The sequence below is a fragment of the Opisthocomus hoazin genome, chromosome 6, assembly GCF_030867145.1.
Source record: "Opisthocomus hoazin isolate bOpiHoa1 chromosome 6, bOpiHoa1.hap1, whole genome shotgun sequence".
NCBI lineage: Eukaryota > Metazoa > Chordata > Aves > Opisthocomiformes > Opisthocomidae > Opisthocomus > Opisthocomus hoazin.
The window spans coordinates 61,090,216-61,109,253 of NC_134419.1; the positions used below are offsets into that span (position 1 = coordinate 61,090,216).

General features: G+C 42.8%; 1 protein-coding gene across 1 annotated transcript in view; it reads right to left on the bottom strand.

Annotated features, from left to right (window-relative positions):
- ANKRD1 (ankyrin repeat domain 1) overlaps positions 1 to 3,225 on the bottom strand; it is an 8,736-nt gene extending 5,511 nt beyond the window's left edge. The window contains exons 1-2 of the mRNA XM_075423412.1: positions 3,027 to 3,225; positions 1,277 to 1,456 (exon numbers count right to left, since the gene is read on the bottom strand). Coding sequence (XP_075279527.1) covers positions 1,277 to 1,456; positions 3,027 to 3,053 — 207 coding nt within the window. The 5' untranslated portion in view covers positions 3,054 to 3,225. The remainder of the gene's footprint in view (positions 1 to 1,276; positions 1,457 to 3,026) is intronic.
- Positions 3,226 to 19,038: the final 15,813 nt, after the last annotated feature.

Genomic DNA, 19,038 nt, shown 5'->3' on the forward strand with positions numbered 1-19,038 from the left:
GGTTTATGCCGATCTTCTCATTTCAATCCACAAGTGTTACATTTTGGTAAGCTACAAAGAATATCCCCCGTATCCTTGGAGGGGCAGTTCAATGAATGCTTAAGACTTTAAGTCCGCTTGTAAAAAGCATCCCTGTATGAAGTCAGTGTGGGGCACTGCTAACATTGTGGGCATTTGCATCGTGTTGCCTGAACTGAGATTCCAGGTACCATGAGGTGTCCTTGACTTCAGAAGAGGGATTCACACAGGGTAGCTCAGGGTGAATGCAGATGAGATTCTGTCCCACGGTATCATTAAGGGTAAATACATCGGTAAGACCCTGTCATATGGTATGCATTTTTTTCAACTGAATTCTTATCTGAGTTATTTCCACCTCTTCTTTTTATTGTTCTCTGCATTTAGGTTTGATCTGTAGATCATTGACCTAATGGAAGATAATTATGTTGCTGAGTGGACTGTCGTTCAACTGGATACCCAAAAAGTTCTTAGGACCCTGTTTTGGAGGAACTCAAGAAACCTCTGTAGCAAACAATGATCTCTCTGTTGAAGGTGAAGGTCAAAAGTGTTAACATTTCTGAGGCTCACTTTCCCACCCTTCTTTTTTCAGAACAAAGTCTTATGCCCCCTGTGAGTTAAGCTTTTTCATTCCTAAATCGTTTAAAATTTTTAGGCCAGTTGGTTCCTTATTCATCAAAGAATTCAAGATGGTACAGCTACTGTATTTTGGGGGAAAAAAAGCATCAGTTCTTAGGGAGAGAATTGTCATGCTCCAGGAATAAAAAATAGTCCTTTTCTGTAGCCCAGTATCACATCCATTTGTAATTGTTTTTCCCAAATGTGCTAGTAAACATAATACAGTGTTTTCATAAAAAGAACGTTTTCATGGTTGATAAGGCTTCTGGCTTCAGAAATGCATTCTTACATCCTTCTTGGGTTAGTTTTTTTGGTGACAGCTGAAGGTGTCTTACTGGCTATGATTGCTCCCCCCCTTACTGACAGCTGGCAGGAGGGACCCCCCAGGCTTTCCATCAGACAATAGGGGGGGAGTTCTGGGTTCTGCTTCACAGTGTTACTGCCTGCCTCCACAGGCTACAAGACTCAGCAGATCTCCATGGTCTTCAATGGACTTTACACGAACCTCCTTTGGTGGTGACCTCCCAAGAGTTTCTCTAGCTCACCATGTATGTATTTCTAACTTAAGAGGCAAAACTTTAACAACTGCAGCAGAAAGTGCACACGGGATGACAGAAAGCCAAGCACAACATCAAGAGCCTACCTCTGCTTCTAGTTTTTTCTCCTTCTCATAAGCCAGATCACCTCGGGTCAGTGAGTGTGCAGAGACTGTCTTTAGGTCCTCCTGCTTCTCTAATCTTACAGCAGCTTCATACTCTCCGTTTTTGAAGTCCTCAGGGAGGAAGCTGCCAGTCTCTTTATCATCCACTTTCTTCCCAGTCACCTGTAAAAGCAAACGTGATATAATATAAGCAGCAGTTTCATGACTGCAGTAGCCATCCCCTGGGAACATGGATTACCTAGAGTCTAACTGCGTGTCGTTCCTCTCCTGCTCCAGACTGTGTGACAGACAGAGTGCAGACCTCACTCAGCCTGTGCCGGGATTAACTGTGTAGATGCATGGCTAGAGCAATCTCGCGTGCAGGCAGATCTCCCACATCCGCACAGCAACCACCCCTTGGCCTTTTCAGGGCTTGGATCAAGGTCCCTGAGGCCAACTCTCAGTCTAGCTCCCTGCCTGGCTGGAGCCAAGGTGCTGCTGGGCTGACAAAAGCCAGTGAGTTGAGAAGAGCAGCATTTTTATTCGGGGTTTCCTTGTTTGTTCACTCTCCAGCATGGGTCAGAGTCTTCAGGAGGCTGTAAAAGGCTGTGGTGGAAAGAGCCACCCGACCAGCCACCAGCATCCTGCTAGTGTTGAGCAGGGGAACTGAGCAGGTAGAGTGGGAGGAGAGGCTTTCTCCTTTGGGACCTTACAGTTTTATTGAAACACATCCAATGCAGTTAAATCAGGTTACTGAGTAATTTCAGGGCTGGTTTTACCCATTGCTGTCAGTACCAAAGTCCCTGTTGAGAGCACTCAGTGAAATAGCAGAAGGTAATTCCCATGCAGAAGCTACGTGATGCTGTGCAGCAGCACAGCTTTCAATAGCTTTCAGAAATATTAAGTATGTACAAAGAGATAACTTCTTAGACTTAGTAGAGGCTGTTGTGTATTTGGAGAGCGGTTTAGTAAATTCATGTGGCCTAGACTGCTTTTCCATTCAATCACCTTGTAAAACTATGTTTGTTGTAGAGTTCAACACGAGAGAAACTGCCAGGGCCTCGGCAAAGTATTTGACTAGTTATGCTGCATGGCAGTTGTGTCTTAACACAGCCATCTGGGAAAAAAAAGCAGTTTCTGCATGATGTTATGGTGTTTTACTGGATCATTCCTGTTTTCCCAGTTTATTGATCAAATCAGGCATTCTTAGTCTGAACTCTGCAGTGGAATGTCCTATTGCTTGTGGTCTGGTTCAGAAGTTATTTTTCAAAGGCTTGTTACACCATGAACAGTAGTGGGTGTAGGAACTGCTAGTTTATTGTTAGAAAATAATACTATTACTAAACTATTCATTTAGTACTAGAAAATACTTTCATTTCTCTGCATTGATACCTCCTCCCAGTCCGTTACTAGATTGGAATTACTCAGTATGATCATAAACTTAATAGCTTCTGAAAAAATAAAAATGAAAATCAAGGTCAAAGGAAAATACATAGCTATTTATTCTTCCTGGTGAACTATGTTCTGATGCAAAATCCAAACAGCTGTGTAGTTGTATCAGTGGTGAGCCCCCTTCCAAGGAAAAGTTAAAGAGGAAATAGAATAGGATAACATACAATATATACAGGGTTTGCAGTGCTGGTAATCTGCTAAATCACCTCGATGATCCACAAAGTTTGTCTCTCTCTGCCTGGTAAAATGACAGTCTAGAAAGAAAAGTAATTATGAATAAATGAAAGAAGGTTGTACCTACCAGCTCTTCTACTTTCATCATCATCATGTTTGCCGGTGTTTGAAGGTTGTACTCCTGTATGGCTGAAGCTCCCAAGTGCTCAGGCCAGCTCTGCAGGCACCACCACGCTGGCTTTGCTTATATATCTTTGGGAGAACTGTGCTTGAATGAGATAATCTTCCAACCTGGGAATCCAAGTATGCCCCTTGGGCTTGCCAGCTGAGAGGTAGGCTGGCGCTCATTCCAGACACGTTAACGAGCCAGATCTGGTGTCGCGGCAGGGCGGGGGGCGTCAGTTGGGCGAGGGAGGGTGAGCCTCACAGTCTGACCACACCGCCTGTGTGAATCGGAATGAAATGTGAGCTCATCATTCCTTTGGCAATGACTGCAGAGCTCAGCAATGCGAGTCATTCTGTGTTCCCGGTGCCCACTAGGACAGCTGTCTGTTGATATAGCATTATAACTTCATCATCTTTTTTTTTTTAAGATTTTTTTTAAAACTGACGTTCTGATGACTGTAAGACACTGGAAAGGGTAAGTGGCTTATGTACAATACTCATAGTAATATCTTCCTGATAAATGGATTATGACCCCTTCAGTCTCGGAAAGCCATTCTTTTCATTGCTATTTATTCATGGATGATAAACAGTTTTAGGGGAAAGGATTTTTCTCATCATGATGGCAGTCTTCTATATTTGTTGGAAGGAATTATCTGAAGGGATTACTAAGCCAGAATGATGTCTCTGGTGCTAAAAGAGCCTGTGACATGATAAGTTACAATCAGTGTAAGATCTCAAAACAGCAAGCTTTGAATTTTTCTGGGACTTTGTCAGTGATTGTAAGCAGAATATTAAATGATGCCCTATTATGCCAAAAAGGAGGAAAACGAATGCTGTTTTCTCAGGCAATATTTTGCTTTTAGATATGAGAGAATAGGGACACAGAAATCATTTGTTCTTTTTGGAGATAAGATGGGATACAGACAAATACATACAGATGATCTGTGTGTTTTGGGGAAAAGGAGTTATAGAGTCCTTTGGAAAAGCTTTTCTTGTGCCATGAATCAGAGTAACCTGGAAGCAGGAGAACGAACACCAGGAGAAGGCAACTTTATAAAGGGAAGATGCACTAATCTCTCTTTGCATTTAAAGAGTGTGGATAAATGCCAAGAAAAATCAGTTCTGTCGTTCTGCGATGCTTGGAGCTCCTGTCTTGTGAGGTATAAGCCTGGCTGCAGGCATCCAGGTCACCTGGCTGAAACAAATACAACTGTTCAGGTGCTTCAAGTACGACATGTACATGAGTGCTTCACCAGATCAAGACCTAACTATCTTGGGTGTTGTTTATATCATTAGCATCATTAGCATGCTGTGTTCCTGACACTGACCTTTCAAGGTGTCTCTCCTCTGAACTATCTCCCAGTAATCTGAGTACACCAAAACTTGTCTTCTAGTGCCCATCATACCTATGCCCTCCCTTTCCCTGAAATGAAGCTGGACATCAGGTGGTTCCTTTACTACTCAGAATATATATGACATTCGAGGATGAGCCCCAGAACTAAAATAGAGTATGTGGCAGCAAGAGAACCTTTCAGAACATTTTTTTCCAAACCTAAGCACAGCCAGGATATCATTCCCCCAGAGTGGCACATCCTGATCGCACAGCTAGGCATTTTTTCACAGCAGTTTTGCACTCCTGCTATATGTCTCTATAAGAGGCAGCTCGGTTTGGTTTTTTTCTTGTATACAAATGTGCTGTAATGGCTTCTCTCAGTGTGTTTTGTTTTGTGACATTTATTTGGCAGATTGTCTTGAAATCCACATCCTAAGAGGATGGCTGCAAAGGCCGCTTCTGGTTTAGTGGAAACAGACCACAGCAGAGCCCTGATGCTGGAAGAGAAATGTAGGGGGTTGCTTTCAGAACAAAAACTGTTTAAGAAGCTGTGAACTACCTCTGGCCCCATTGTGTTTGAAGCTTACTTTGAAGCTCTTTTTTTGCTTCCTTTTTTTTTTCTTTTAAACAGCCCGATATATGAAACTGACTCAGCAAAACCTAAACTGGAAGGTTTAAGTGGATAGATCTTCCTCTGCAAATGGTACATAAATCCAGAGCCAGAGTAGCTTTACGGTAAACCTTAGTGCTCTGAGGGGAAACCCACTTCTCACATCGTGACTGCTACCAAAAATACTCAGCTTATTTAGAGATAATTAAGTAATTATCTTTAAAACATCCCATCCCTGATGACTAAAAGAATAATAAAGAGTAGAAAAGAATCTTCCTTGATTATCTGGAGTTTCTGTGTGAAAAGGGTGGCACACAGAAACCCACATTAACCAAAGGCTAGCTTTTAACCTAAATGCCCTGTAAACCAGGGTAACCTTCTTGAAACAGTAGAAATGCACTGACTCATATCAGGTAAGACTCTAGGCCGGATGCTTATCGCTGTTGCTCAGTATTGGAGGGGGCAGTAGTATAATGAGCTTGCAACCTTGTGCTGGACTGTGACCACCTAATCACCTTTCAACAAGTGACTTCTCGTTAAGGTGGTAATAGCAGATGGTTGGTGGGAGACGTGTAAGGGGAATCTGAAAAATTCTTGCCACTCTGCTAAAGGATACGTGCAGAGCAATGATCTGCAAGGTGTAAAGCAATCGGATATTGTCACAAAAAAACTTCACAGAGAAAAACACAAAAGGGCAGTAGGCTCAGCATGACAGAAAACTATATGGCACACCCTGTTCCCTGCTGTCAAAAGAGAAGTTGTCTGAATAGTGTAAAGAATTTTTGTAATTATTTTTTTAAAGAGGTTAATGGTAAAGTGAAAGCATTATGTATGATACAGATGATATTGACCTCCTGTCAAGTGTATTACCATCATGTTTTCAGTGCCGTCACTGCTGTACTCAGCTATCTTACATTTTCCAGCACTCTGCCCTTGGCTCTGTCCTTGCATCCGAAGATGTTGCCCTTTGGAATGCCATTGTGCCTGGCTGTTTCTGTCCATCTCCTGCTGCTAAATAAGTAAAGGTATGAAAAAATCAGTTGCTGGGGAGTGGTTATGCACCTAACAGGGTATTAATGCAGTAAGCTGTGTTCCGTGTATGTGCAGTCAAGGATAAATTCATACCCAAAGTACACATAAGAAGCAGTAACCCATAGCTTACTCCTCCTGGATTAGTGACTGGTTGGTGTGTAGTGGCTTGTTTATTTCTCAGTATGTGTGAGCATCCAGCATGCCTTACACATATCCACATGCAACAGAGCAGTAAATAATAGTATATTGAAAGAACTGTATTTTTTTCTTCCTCTTTTTTAGCTGTTTGTTTTCCATAAAAGGCAGGAAACATTTTTATTTGTCTAACATATACTCTTTGATATTTATTGTCAAAAAGCAGTTTGGGTATGCGTTAAATACAGTATACAAATTATACCACTCATGCTGTAACTTTTTCAACATAGTGATATCTATGTCTGTCTGCTTTTTCCAGATCGATCATGGAATTTCTACGTCATCTGTTTAAAACAACTTGGAGACTTCTTATCAGTGTATATTTTTGTGTATAAAACTGCTAAAGAGAAACAGATTGTCTCCTCAGGGGAAAAAAAACCCAGACTGTTTCACCTAGGAATATAAAGTTAGTTTTAAGTACAAAATTAGAATATGACAAATTATTATAATAAGGGATGAGGCTATAATTCCATTTCTTCAGATCAGTTGTTATCAAAGAAACAAAGAAGTCATAGTCTGGTAGGTTGCTGGTCTGGCCATCATGGTCTTCTGATGTCAAAACCCAAACCAGCAATGAGTCAATAGTTGCATCACTTACTATAGGGCTTAAAAAAAACCCTCCTCAAATGACGCTGGGGCTGGGAATTTCACATAGTAGAAAAAAAAAAACCCAAACTGTGATTTCTATTTAAAAACAAGAGATTTTAATTTATCTGAGGCCTTGAGCTTTATCACGATGGCATTTGTATGACACGTGAATCTGGCTAGTTCACCCTAGCAGATCTCAGTTAACAAGCAAGTGCAGTAAAACACACCAAAGCGTTGTTATCTGGGGTCAAATGGGTTTATCTGCTGGCTACCTGGCCTTCCTAGTCAGCAATATAAGCCAGGGTCCTGCTGCTCCAGCACACCTGTGCAGATGCTCTGTTCATGTAAACTCTGACTACATTTTTGTACAATATTCCCTCAGCTGCTTCAAAAAGGCTTTTCTGTATCAATGTGGAGTCATCTAAAAGGTTTCTGCCATTCACAAATACTCCAGAACAACTCCAAGTCAGTCAGGAAAGGAAAAGTGCTTAAAGTAGAGAACTGCAGAAGAAGTTTTCCCTGCAGTGAAAGCATGCCTGCAAAACCCAGTCACTTGAGTCATGATCCAACACATACCTAGGCTGGCCAGCTGCTCTGCAGGAAAGCCCAGCCAGTGCTTTTGACTGGCAGCAGGGGAGAATTCAGCTTCACTCCAGAGAAGCTGTGACATTTTGAAATTTTATTTTTATTTTGAATTTCACATTGTCTCATTTAGAGCCTTCAGTTATTGAATCTTGCTATACTTTTGCCTGAAAACTCTTATGTGCTCCCTCTCAGCCCAGTAGTGCAAAGCCTTTTTGCTGTGTAAATGTAAGGGGACGCTATAGTTTTGGGTGATAAAACATCCCTCTGAAGTGCTGCATAGCATGCGCAGGACTGTTCCTTGTTTATGCAGAAAAAATCCAGGTCATAGAATCATAGAATGCTTTGGGCTGGAAGGGACCTTTAGAGGTCATCTAGCCCAGCCCCCCTGTTAAGAGCAGGGATGTCTTCAATTAGACCAGGTTGCTCAGAGCCCCGTCCAACCTGGCCTTGAATGTTTCCAGGAATGGGGCATCTACCACCTCTCTGGACAATCCATTCCAGTGTTTCACCACCCTCATTCTAAAAAATTTCTTCCTTATATCCAGTTTAAATCTACCCTCCCTTAGTTTAAAGCCATTACTCCTTGTCCTAGCTGCTCTTCTTCCCACTTACACAACGAAAATCGCAGCCCAGGAGACACAGGAGGGCTCCGTTGGGCAGCAGTGCCAGACTTCATGGGCTGTTCATGAGGCAGCAATGGTCACTTGCAATTGGCTGCTTCAGTTTTGGGAATTCCACTCCACAAAGGTGGCAAGTTTTGTGTGGGGCTGCTTACCAGCAGTGGCCAAATAACATCCAGCTGTTGCTTTTTGCTATAGTGTTACATTACAGCACATGTTGAAGTAGTTATCAAACTGGATTCCCAAATTGCTCTCCAGGCAGAATCGACAAATAAGTCATAACATGCGATAACAAGGAGGACCTTGAGGGGTTGTCTAATCGAAGTTTTTGTGCAAAACAAGGTCAAAATTGAATTCAGGTAAGGTTGCTCAGGGCTTTATCCACTCAAATCTTGCAAACCTCCATGGACAGAGATTTCATAACCTCCCTGGCCATCCTGATCCAATGCCTAAGTAAGTATCATAGAATCATAGAAAGTTTTGGGTCAGAAGGGACCCCTAGGGGTCATCTAGTCCAACGCCCCCGCAGTGAGAAGGGACACCGCTAACTAGATCAGGTTGCTCAGAGCCCTGTCCAACCTGGTCTTGAATGTTTCCAGGGGTGGGGCCTCCACTACCTCTCTGGGCAACCCGTTCCAGTGTTTCACCACCCTCATTGTAAAGAATTTCTTCCTTATATCCAGCCTAAACCTACCCTGTTTTAGTTTAAAACCATTACCCCTCGTGCTGTCACTGCTGTCTCTACTAAAAAGATTGTCCCCATCTTTCCTATAGGCTCCCTTTAAGTACTGAAAGGCTGCAATCAGGTCTCCCCGCAGCCTTCTCTTCTCCAGGCTGAACAAGCCCAACTCTCTCAGCCTGTCCTCATAGGAGAGGTGCTCCAGCCCTCGGATCATTTTTGTAGCCCTCCTTTGGACCCGCTCCAACAGTTCCATGTCCTTCTTGTGCTGAGGGCTCCAGAGCTGAACGCAGTACTCCAGGTGAGGTCTCACCAGAGCAGAGTAGAGGGGCAGAATCCCCTCCCTCGACCTGCTGGACACGCTTCTCTTGATGCAGCCCAGGACACGGTTGGCCCTCTGGGCTGCCAGCGCACACTGTCGGCTCATGTCCAGCCTTTCGTCGATCAGTACCCCCAAGTCCCTCTCAGCAGAGGTGCTCTCGATCCTTTCATGCCCCAGCCTGTATTGATACCGGGGATTACCCTGACCCAGGTGTAGGACCTTGCACTTGGCCTTGTTGAACCTCATGAGGTTCACACAGGCCCACCTCTCCAGCTTGTCCAGGTCCCTCTGGATGGCATCCCGTCCTTCTGGTGTCTCAACCGTACCACTCAGCTTGGTGTCATCTGCAAACTTGCTGAGGGTACGCTCGATGTCACTGTCCATGTCATTGATAAATATATTGAACAGCACTGGTCCCAGTACAGACCTCTGAGGGGCTCCACTCGTCACTGGTCTCCATCCGGACATTGAGCCGTTGACCACTACACTTTGGCTGCGACCATCCAACCAATTCCTTATCCACCGAACAATCCACCCATCAAATCCATGGCTCTCCAATTTAGAGAGAAGGATGTTGTGGGGGACCGTGTCAAAGGCTTTACAAAAATCCAGCTAGATGACGTCCATTGGTTTTCCCTTGTCCACTCTTGTTGTTACACCATCACAGAAAGCCACTAGGTTGGTCAGGCAGGACTTGCCCTTGGTGAAGCCGTGCTGGCTGTCTTGAATCACCTCCCTGGCCTCCATGTGCCTTAGCATATCTTCTAGGAGGATCTGTTCCATGATCTTCCCAGGCACAGAGGTGAGGCTGACAGGGCGGTAGTTCCCAGGGTCTTCCTTTCTACCCTTTTTGAAAAGCGGCACAATGTTTCCCTTTTTCCAGTCACTGGGGACTTCCCCTGACTGCCAGGAATTTTCAAATATCATGGAGAGTGGCTTGGCAACTACATCAGCCAGTTCCCTCAGGACTCTGGGATGCATCTCATCAGGTCCCATGGATTTCTGTACGTTTAGGTTCCTCAGGAGGTCCCGAACCTGATCTTCACTTACAGCTGGAGGGATTTTACCCTCCTGGTCTCCTTCATGCCATGCATCGACTCGGGAGGGGTGAGGAGAGAGGTTGCCAGTGAAGACTGAGGCAAAAAATTTGTTGAGTACCTCAGCTTTCTCCTCATCTGCTGTTGCCAGTTTGTCGGTCTCGCTCATGAGCGGGGGTACGCTTTCTTTGACCATCTTTTTCCGGCTGACATACCTGTAGAAGCCCTTCTTGTTATTTTTTGCTTCCCTTGCCAAGTTCAGCTCCAGCTGTGCCTTGGTCTTCCTGACCCCATCCCTACACAACCGGGCAGCTTCCCTATACTCTTCCCAGGAAGCCAGTCCCTGCTTCCACTGCCTGTGCAGTTCCCTTTTCTTCACAGTGATTTTTTTCCTTGTATACAGTTGGAACTTTCCCTGTTTCAATTTATGATCATGGTCTCTCATTCTTTTCCCACAAACCTCTGTAATGAGCCTAGCTCTGCTTTCTTTGCAACATCCTCATAGTCTGCTCATAGTTCCCCTGAAACCTGGTCTTCTCCAGGCTGAACAAGTCCAGTTCACCTAGCCGTTTCTCGCACAGTAAGTGCTCCAGCCCCTGACCATCCTGGGACTGATTTTACATCATTGTTTGGACACATGATGAAAATACTAAATGATGTTGTACCAGGAGATGATCCTTGTGGGAATCTGCTGGAAATAGTTCCACTCGTTACTCTCACCACTTTGCGATCTGTCAGTGAGCCAGCTTTTAGTTCTTCCAAAGTGCATCCTTTTAATTCCATATAATGCATGCTTTTTAATCGTACTAACATATGCCACGAAAGGAAATGCTTTGGCAAGACCCAGGTAAACTGCATTAATGTGACTGCTACTCTCACACAGACCTTTCATCCTGTAGAAATAGGCTTGTTTGAGATCTGCTTTGCATCCAGCCTCATGGACTGGCATTCACTGCATCTAACGTGTCCAATTCTTTCTTGATAAAGCTTTGGTTAACCTTTCCCCCCATTTTCCTGGAACCGAGTCAGGTCAGCCTTCCTGTTGTTCTCTTTCAGCATTTTCAGCCAGTCGAAATATCTTGGGAGCTAAGGAAAAAGAAAAAGGAGCTTCTCTGCTTTACTGATGCTGGCCTGCGAGATCCTTGGATGCAGCCTCAGGGAGGTTCCTGCATCCTGTGAATAATAAAAGGGAGCTCAGGGAATCAAGATGAGAAAGAATCAGATGGATTTTGCTTAAAAATGTGAGAATGTCTTCACAGAATATTGATTTTGTAATTTCTTAGCAAAACAATAGTATGTCACAACACTGGCATAATACACGCACTCAGGCATAGCAGCCTTTCTCTTTCTCATTTATTGAAAACAGATCCTTTATAGTATTAGAAACAGATTGAGGAGATTTTGAAAATTGCTGTTACCTGGAAAAAACAACCGTTTGTTTTTTTTTTTTTGCTTTTAACATATTGCAGTTAAAACGTAAATGCATAAATCTGCTTCACATTACATTTGCTGAAAAGCTTTTTCCCCACCTTTCATGAGATGGGGCTTCAGTGGCAGTGAGATACATATTGGATTTGTATCCAAGCTATTTTTAACAAATATCTCCCTTGATTGCCAGAATACCAGTGAGGGTGGAAAAGCACTGATGCAACTCTGGAATTACATTATATCACATCGTATTATGTTCGTCATCCTCTTTTGGCTAGAGGGTAAGTATTTCTGTAACTGCAAACACAGATGGAAAGATCAATTTTCTCTTTTTTATCAATTTGTTACAGGTACAGTGTGTATACTAAAAATGCAATTTGAGTTTAATTTTAGAGAACCAACCAAACAAAACCAACCAAACAAAAAACCCCAAACCCACCTTTTCCTGTAAAGTATCATAATCAGAGGCAAACTTATGTCTGATGACGAACTTGGAAAAAACCTTGTGCCCTTCTGTAACACACAGAAGCCTCACAGGAGTCTGTTACGGCAATTCGGCATGGGATTTCTTTCTGTATTCTGGTTTATTTCAGGAGAAAATGTAGGGAATGCATGAGAAAAGAGGAAAGAGGAGTGAATGATCTAAATTGGTTTCTCTGGGCCTGCAAGCTGCAATGTATTCATCTGCAGGCACTATTTTTAGTAAGTTGTTATTTCACAAGAGAAAATACCAAAAATTTCCCCCATAGCTATTTTGTCTCTGCAACGGCATCTTCACACCAGAGACAGTTGGATAAGGAGACCATGGGGTAGGCCTTTTCCCAAAAACATCTGTTGTTATCCAAATTAAGGAGCTAGAAAGGTCACTAGGCTGTGACTAGCCAGTTCTTGCTGAGGCTGTACTAAACCTATACTCTGCCCGTATCTAACTCACACACCCTGTCAGAAATTTATAAGCTTTGCTTTTTTTTTTTCCATGTCTTTTTAGACCTTCTGTGTGGCAAAGCCATTGTAGGGGTGGGCTGCTTCCGCTATAACATGGTAGAAACACCAGGGAGAGCCTTCTGTCTCCTCCCCTCAGGGCATCGAAGGGGAGGATACAGGACAGCATGAATCCAAATGAAACACTGAATTTCATAGTGAAGAAATGTAAAAACAGACACATACTTTCCTTTTTCTGATGCAGACAAGAAAAAAAGATCAAGAAAATGAGAGCTCTGAAGGGCATTCTCATCTATCTACGCCCATCTTTTAGAAGGCCAAGGGTTCTTGCTTAGGTGACCGCAGCAGTGAATACATTCAGTGATGTTCCCATCTGAATGGAAAGAAGAGGCCACTGCCTTCTCTGACACTCTGATTCAGACCCCTGTGTTGTCTTCATTTCAAGTGAGTGGCCACCGAATTTTGCTGAGTAACCTTGTGCCTTCATATCACGTTGCATGGTGAGGAGGGGAAAGGACGACGCTTCCCCCTTAGCAGCACGAGTGGGAGAACTGGTCTGGGGCAAAATAAGAAATCACTCGGATCTCTGCCAAGAAACTGCAGCTTATGAAGCATAGCACCATTTTGGCTAGTTGTTTTTGTTTTCTTTGTAAAGTCTCTCTGCAGTTCTCAGTTTTGGGAGAAAGTGCAAGAGAAATACTGACACGTTGCATGTCTGTCTAAATCTCACTGGGCTCTCAGCTTTCCTGAAGCAAGGAAGTATAGGACATCTCAGACTGACAACCAACTTTGTCTGATTTCCAGCCCAAATAGGTCTAGAAAAACTTTTCCCTTTCCTTTCCAAAGTTCTTGAGCCTTATTTGTTAGAGGTCAAACTCATGGTCACAGTCAGACTCCAGTGTGCACATGCTTGCTTGGCATACCAGACTGCTGAATTTGTAGCCAGGCACAGATGAATTTATGGTTATCCTCACAATTTCCTGTTGGGCTTTCCTCTTTTAGTGTTTGATCACAGAAAGCAGGAGAAATATTTTCCCTCTCTTTTGAGGGAACAAAAAAGATTCACTTGAGAGGTATATGACGTTTGTCACCTCCTATAAGAAATCCCTACTAGGTGACCCAGAGACCTGCACAGATGCAAGATATAGGAGTTGTTGCTTTGATCAAAAGTCAGTCAATCAATAAATCAGCAACTAGAGAAAAAACTATAGTGAGAATAATAAAAATAAAGCACTGTCATGTGCTTTGAACATCTACCCAGCAATAAGAATACTATTTGTGTATGCTACGTTCTACAATGGTCGTTTAATTTTTGAGGGCTGCTGCCATGTGCAGCCTCTATACTAGAAGCACAAACACAGGGATTTCAAACACTGAATCTGTGATACCACAAATTTAAAAAAATTTAGTAAAACTGGAAGAAATTAATCCCAAGAGTATGCATCCATGCTTCCCTCGGCTTAATGCCTTAGATTTCCTAGGAAATTGTATAGCTTAGTGCTGATGAGGTTGGAAACGATGCTGCTTGCACTAGGGATTTTTAAGGGAGGAGGAGCACCACATTCTGTATCAACCATAAACCATTGACAAGAGGACGAAAGCATCTTCTCATTGGAAATGATTGTTTGGTAGAATGAGCTCTCAAGGCATTACAGTGTCGTTCACAGAACACATACAGCTATGAAGCAGACCTCCAGCCTGTTGAACCACGTGAGCTAATTCCATGTAAAATATTAGAACTGTCAGTGCCAGTTGACTGAGAAAGCCATGTCACCTACTAAATGCACCCTGCAGGTGCAGAGGACTTTCTGCTTATGATTTGTACAATCAGGAACTAGTGGGAGAAAATGGTAGGTTTTTACCTTCAGATGACAAATGTGTAGATGAAGCAGTTCATGGATATGAAATCATAAGGCTGTAATGCCAGATTTTACTTCTATTGTCTGAACAAATTTTTCAGAAATATGGGATAGTCATGTGAAGGTGATTTTTCCAAAGACAGAATTTCTAGACAACTGCAGCATTAAAATGCTCAGATTTGGAGAAGTCCTCTCCTTTCTGCTCTGAGCAGCGTCATGCACCTGCAAATACTTCTGCAGTCCCAGAGCCACTGAAGGACATGTGTTGGGTTGCCCGCTTTTCTGATGCTGAAAGGGAGCAGACAGAATGCCTCTTCCCACGCTAGCTGTAAGTGAACAAAAAAAAAAAAAAGCAACCTTCGCATTTCATGTAAGGTGACGGAAAGATATTCACATTTGTAGTAACTTATGACTTTACTGCTTAATTTTCCACTTCAAAGTGGACCTTTCAAAGAATCACTTTTTTTTACTGAGCTGCGTAAGCAGTTGTGTGTGTATGTTCATTATGTTCTAGGGAAAGAAGTGGTTCTAGAAAACAGGTGAAAGCATATCCAGGTTTGCTTTCCCCTTCTTTATTACAAGTTGGTAAATACTTAGCTAGCAACTCGAGGAAAGCCGCAGTCTTGCTGCCTGATTATCTCTTTGCTGTTTTGCTGCAATATGTCACCTAGTCACCTAGTCTTTCTAAAACTGACACCACCCCCCCGCCAAGCCCATGTCCTGTGTCAGAACTCATAGTGCACGCATAAAAGCAATGATTGCGTGTTTATTTGGTGGCTGGTTGTAACAGAATGAAGACACTGAACGAGCTGTCTTTATCCCTGGGTGCCAGAAGTCATTCATAAACAAAATAAAAAAAAAGCATAATACCTTGAGTAAGGGGTTAAAATGTAATTTTTTTTTTTTTAATTACAACTGTACTTTTGAGAATGGCACTTGTTAATCTCTTATCAGAGCATTCTGATTTTCTTTGATCTAACTCTAATTTATGGAGAGCAGTTGCCACAGGCATCTGTAATCCTGCTTTAAATCCCTCTGTGCATTCCACTCTGTTCCAGGCTGGCCTTTTTCCATCCAGCATCGTGAATGTATTCTCCCTTTGTTTGTATGTGCATCTCCCACTTGTTTCCATTGGAGCTACAGGCACTCCCATACACAGGAACAGGCCCTTCAAGTGTATGCTTTCTTTGCATTTTGTTTCACACGTTCATTAACTAATATGATTATTTGCTACCCTGGAAGATCTCAGTTGTCTATATTAATGGAGCTTTTAGAATGTGGGGAAAAGATAAACATTTTCTTGGTGGTTGTTGTCTAAGAATAATAGCAGGGACATGTGGTAGCAGCTTCTGCAGAGTGACAGTGTTTCATTGACATCTGTGTGACATTTTTATTTAAAAAAAAAAAAAAAGATTAAATGGGAAAGTTTTTACCTCAGACCAAGAGCTGGAAAATGGTGTAACCTCTGCCACCTGTAAATACCAGTGCAAGTGGGCTGGGCAATTCTGAAGCAATCCCGTAGCTGTTCTGCACTTGCAAGTGACGTGCCGGTCCTCCTTACACACGTAAGGCATTTTGCATTGATGGACTGTCCCAAAGCCATTGACTTGGCACAGAAGTACTCCAGTGAAACGTACACGTCTGAAAACGATACATGACACATTCAGAGACTAATGTACCCGTTTCTTACTGAAAACAAAACCAAGCACAGTGGGTTGTAACAATTGTTTAGCTGTCAGAAATCACAAGGGACTTGGGTGTCAACTTGGAAACAGAATCAGGTAACTTGCAGGTTCTTGGCCTGAGTGCACCTTCATGTTCATAACAAAGTGACGGGTGCAATCAGTCCATGTGGTGTCTATAGATTCTTTTTAAAGCATAAATCTACAGATATATAACTGAACAGAGGAATTGTCGAGCAATCTGTGACTGAGCTAAACTACTGCACCATATTAGACTAGTCATGATGTGCATAGCTATCCCTAGGACATCGGTGTTGGGCAGACCGATGTGTTGTTTTGGACTCTGACCTCTCCTTGCTTCTCAGGTTCCCACTGTGAATCACCATGCAAAGATGTGCACGTTGGCTTAGCTTAAAGAAGCATTGCTGTGCAGGAGTTTTTCTTATTTCACCCTTTCCATGGCAACATAGATTCTTTCCACAGATACGACATACAGGTGACTGACAAAGTATACACAGCAGATTTCAAAATCCAGTGAAGTCTCCTTGCTATCCTAGTGACAAGTCAGTGCTTACATTTAAGAAGTTATTTTAAACTGTTATTGCATCATTGCAGGTGAATCAATAAAAACTTCAAGAAATAGGTGGTGGTGTCCCGATATTGTAAAAAAATAGCATCTGAACTTGGGTTTCATCTTTGGCACTTTTATCTCATGTGATTGTTCCTGTGTCTTGTCAGTGCTAGACAGTGGAGGCTTAGTCAAGGCTGGAACACATGACAGCAGGTGACTCACCTTGTTCACCTGCTTTTCACTCAGGTGGCTTCTCCATGGAAAGCACTTACATGTGGATTCAGATCACATTAGCAGTTAAGAGCCAGAGGAAGAGATGTTCTTCAAGTCTCGCAGAAAGATCACTTCTCATTTGCTCTGTGTTAAAGACTGCCTTTTTGGATTTAAAGGCCAAGTGCCACTCCACATATTCTGGATTATCAGCCTCATCCTGTTCTTTCAGCGCAGGCACTTATATGAGGAGGTGAGCGTGACTGGTTGACTTTTCCACACGTATGAAAGCAGGCAACATGGGACATGGCTGACAAGAAAATAGAGCTTGAGAAAACAGAGTGAGGTAGTGGATGGAAGATCTGGCCTCAGCAGAAATAATCTTTTTTTGAAAAAAAAGAAAAAAAACCACCAACAATGAATAGCTTAATACATAATTTGTCTTAGGCATGCATTGTCTTTAAAGCAGTTACTTCAGTGATCACAGGACTTCTTGACATCAGACTGGGGACTAATACAAGCTTATGCTATGTTCTGTTGAGTCTTGATGTCAAAACATGCACTATTCATCATTAAATGATCATATGTTTACTTCTGGGCTGAACTCAAATCTGGACTCATGTTCTCCCCAAAACTGCTAAGAGATAGAATCTATTTTGAGAGATGTTTTTTTAACAATTCCTGCTAGAAGTTTGTTGTTCTGTCAGGTGTCAGTTCCTAATTCTTTTGTAGTCTTCCTTTACAAGCATACTCTCAGACAGTCCACAACATGCCTCTCTTGGGATTTGTTTACATGAGTTATTTAATGTGCTGGGGGGGTTCTTTTTGGTACATTTGCCCTGCTTGTATACTCGGAGTCCTGCAGTCCCTCCCTTGGTGGGATCAAAGCCACACCCCACACCAGGGTGCCCTGGAGACGGGCTCCCTGCCCGTGTGGATGCGGGGTCCTCCAGCAGTCACCACACTGGCCATGCACGCTGGGAGCTTAAGACGGGGACCCTCATTACTGCATGATGTGTTCATACAGCCCCAGAGACATAACACCTTGCAGCACATCGTACCCCAGGCCTTCCCCACGCTTGCTGCACCAACGGGCAGTGTAACCACGCCCAGAGAGGCCTTGAGAATGTGTAAGGATAGGATACACATGCTTGCCACTAGCTGAGGGAGGTAAGCAGGGGACAAGCCTCTCTGCACATGGGAATTGCATTGTTTCTATGGCTATCATGAATTTTGTGTTGCAAATCACAAGTCATGTCCTTGTGCAAGAGGCAGTAACAGAAGCAGACCAGTTCCTTTGTGAGCTGATGGTTTTGACCACCTGCTGACAGACATTTGAAATACATAGCGCTAATCACAGCGTAAGCACTTGCCAATTTTGTCTTGACTGAAATAGCCACAAGCACAAATTGATTCAATCTATGTATAGAGTCTATAAAATGTAAGTAAGTGAATTAATGGGATATAGGTTATTTAAACATAACAAGACCTAATGAACTATTCACCACGGAGAGAAGTGTTATCCCAGGCATAACCTGTGTGGTGTTTTTGCATTATTATGCTATAGATACTGAATGTCTAATGGCTTTAGACCTGTTAGAAGGAGTTATAATTCTGTACTTGTCAGAGCAGTCAAAAACATCTTGTTTAAAAGTTACTTCAAACCCATAATATACAAACACATTTGACTGGATGTTTCAACTAATTTTAAATTGTTGTACTTCCAGCATTTCATTCAAGCAAATAATTCAAAGTTTTTTGGAATGAACTAGTAAATTTTACCCATGGATTATCTGTATTTCAGAATATTCTCTCTATTTCTCTTTCCGGGTAGTCAGCTCTTCAGTCCATAACTTACATGAGTTGAAGGCTATGGTATAAAAAGCCATAGTCTCCTGAGATGTGATAGATGAGTTTGAAGCTTCCCCCCCCCCTTACCTCAAACTAAAAATCAGCTAAAAAACTGGCTAAAAACCAGCTGGCTGAAGCTAATATGTCCAAAACAGACGATGCTAACAAAAGAAGCCCTTGAGCTATTCTACTGCTATGTAAGAGTGCCATCAGTTAAAAGCAGAAATCCCTAAATCTTAATTTAGTCTACAATGCCTTTTGAAAACCCACTAACCACAAAATAGGTGCTACCGTCAGCATCTTCGCAGGAGGTTGTGCCATAGTTATACTGGACTTGACCTTGGTAGCCCCAGTTCCCTTAAGATGACAAACAACCATTTTACCTTCTCTTTGATCAGCACACAGCAAATTTATCTCACTTATGTCCTGC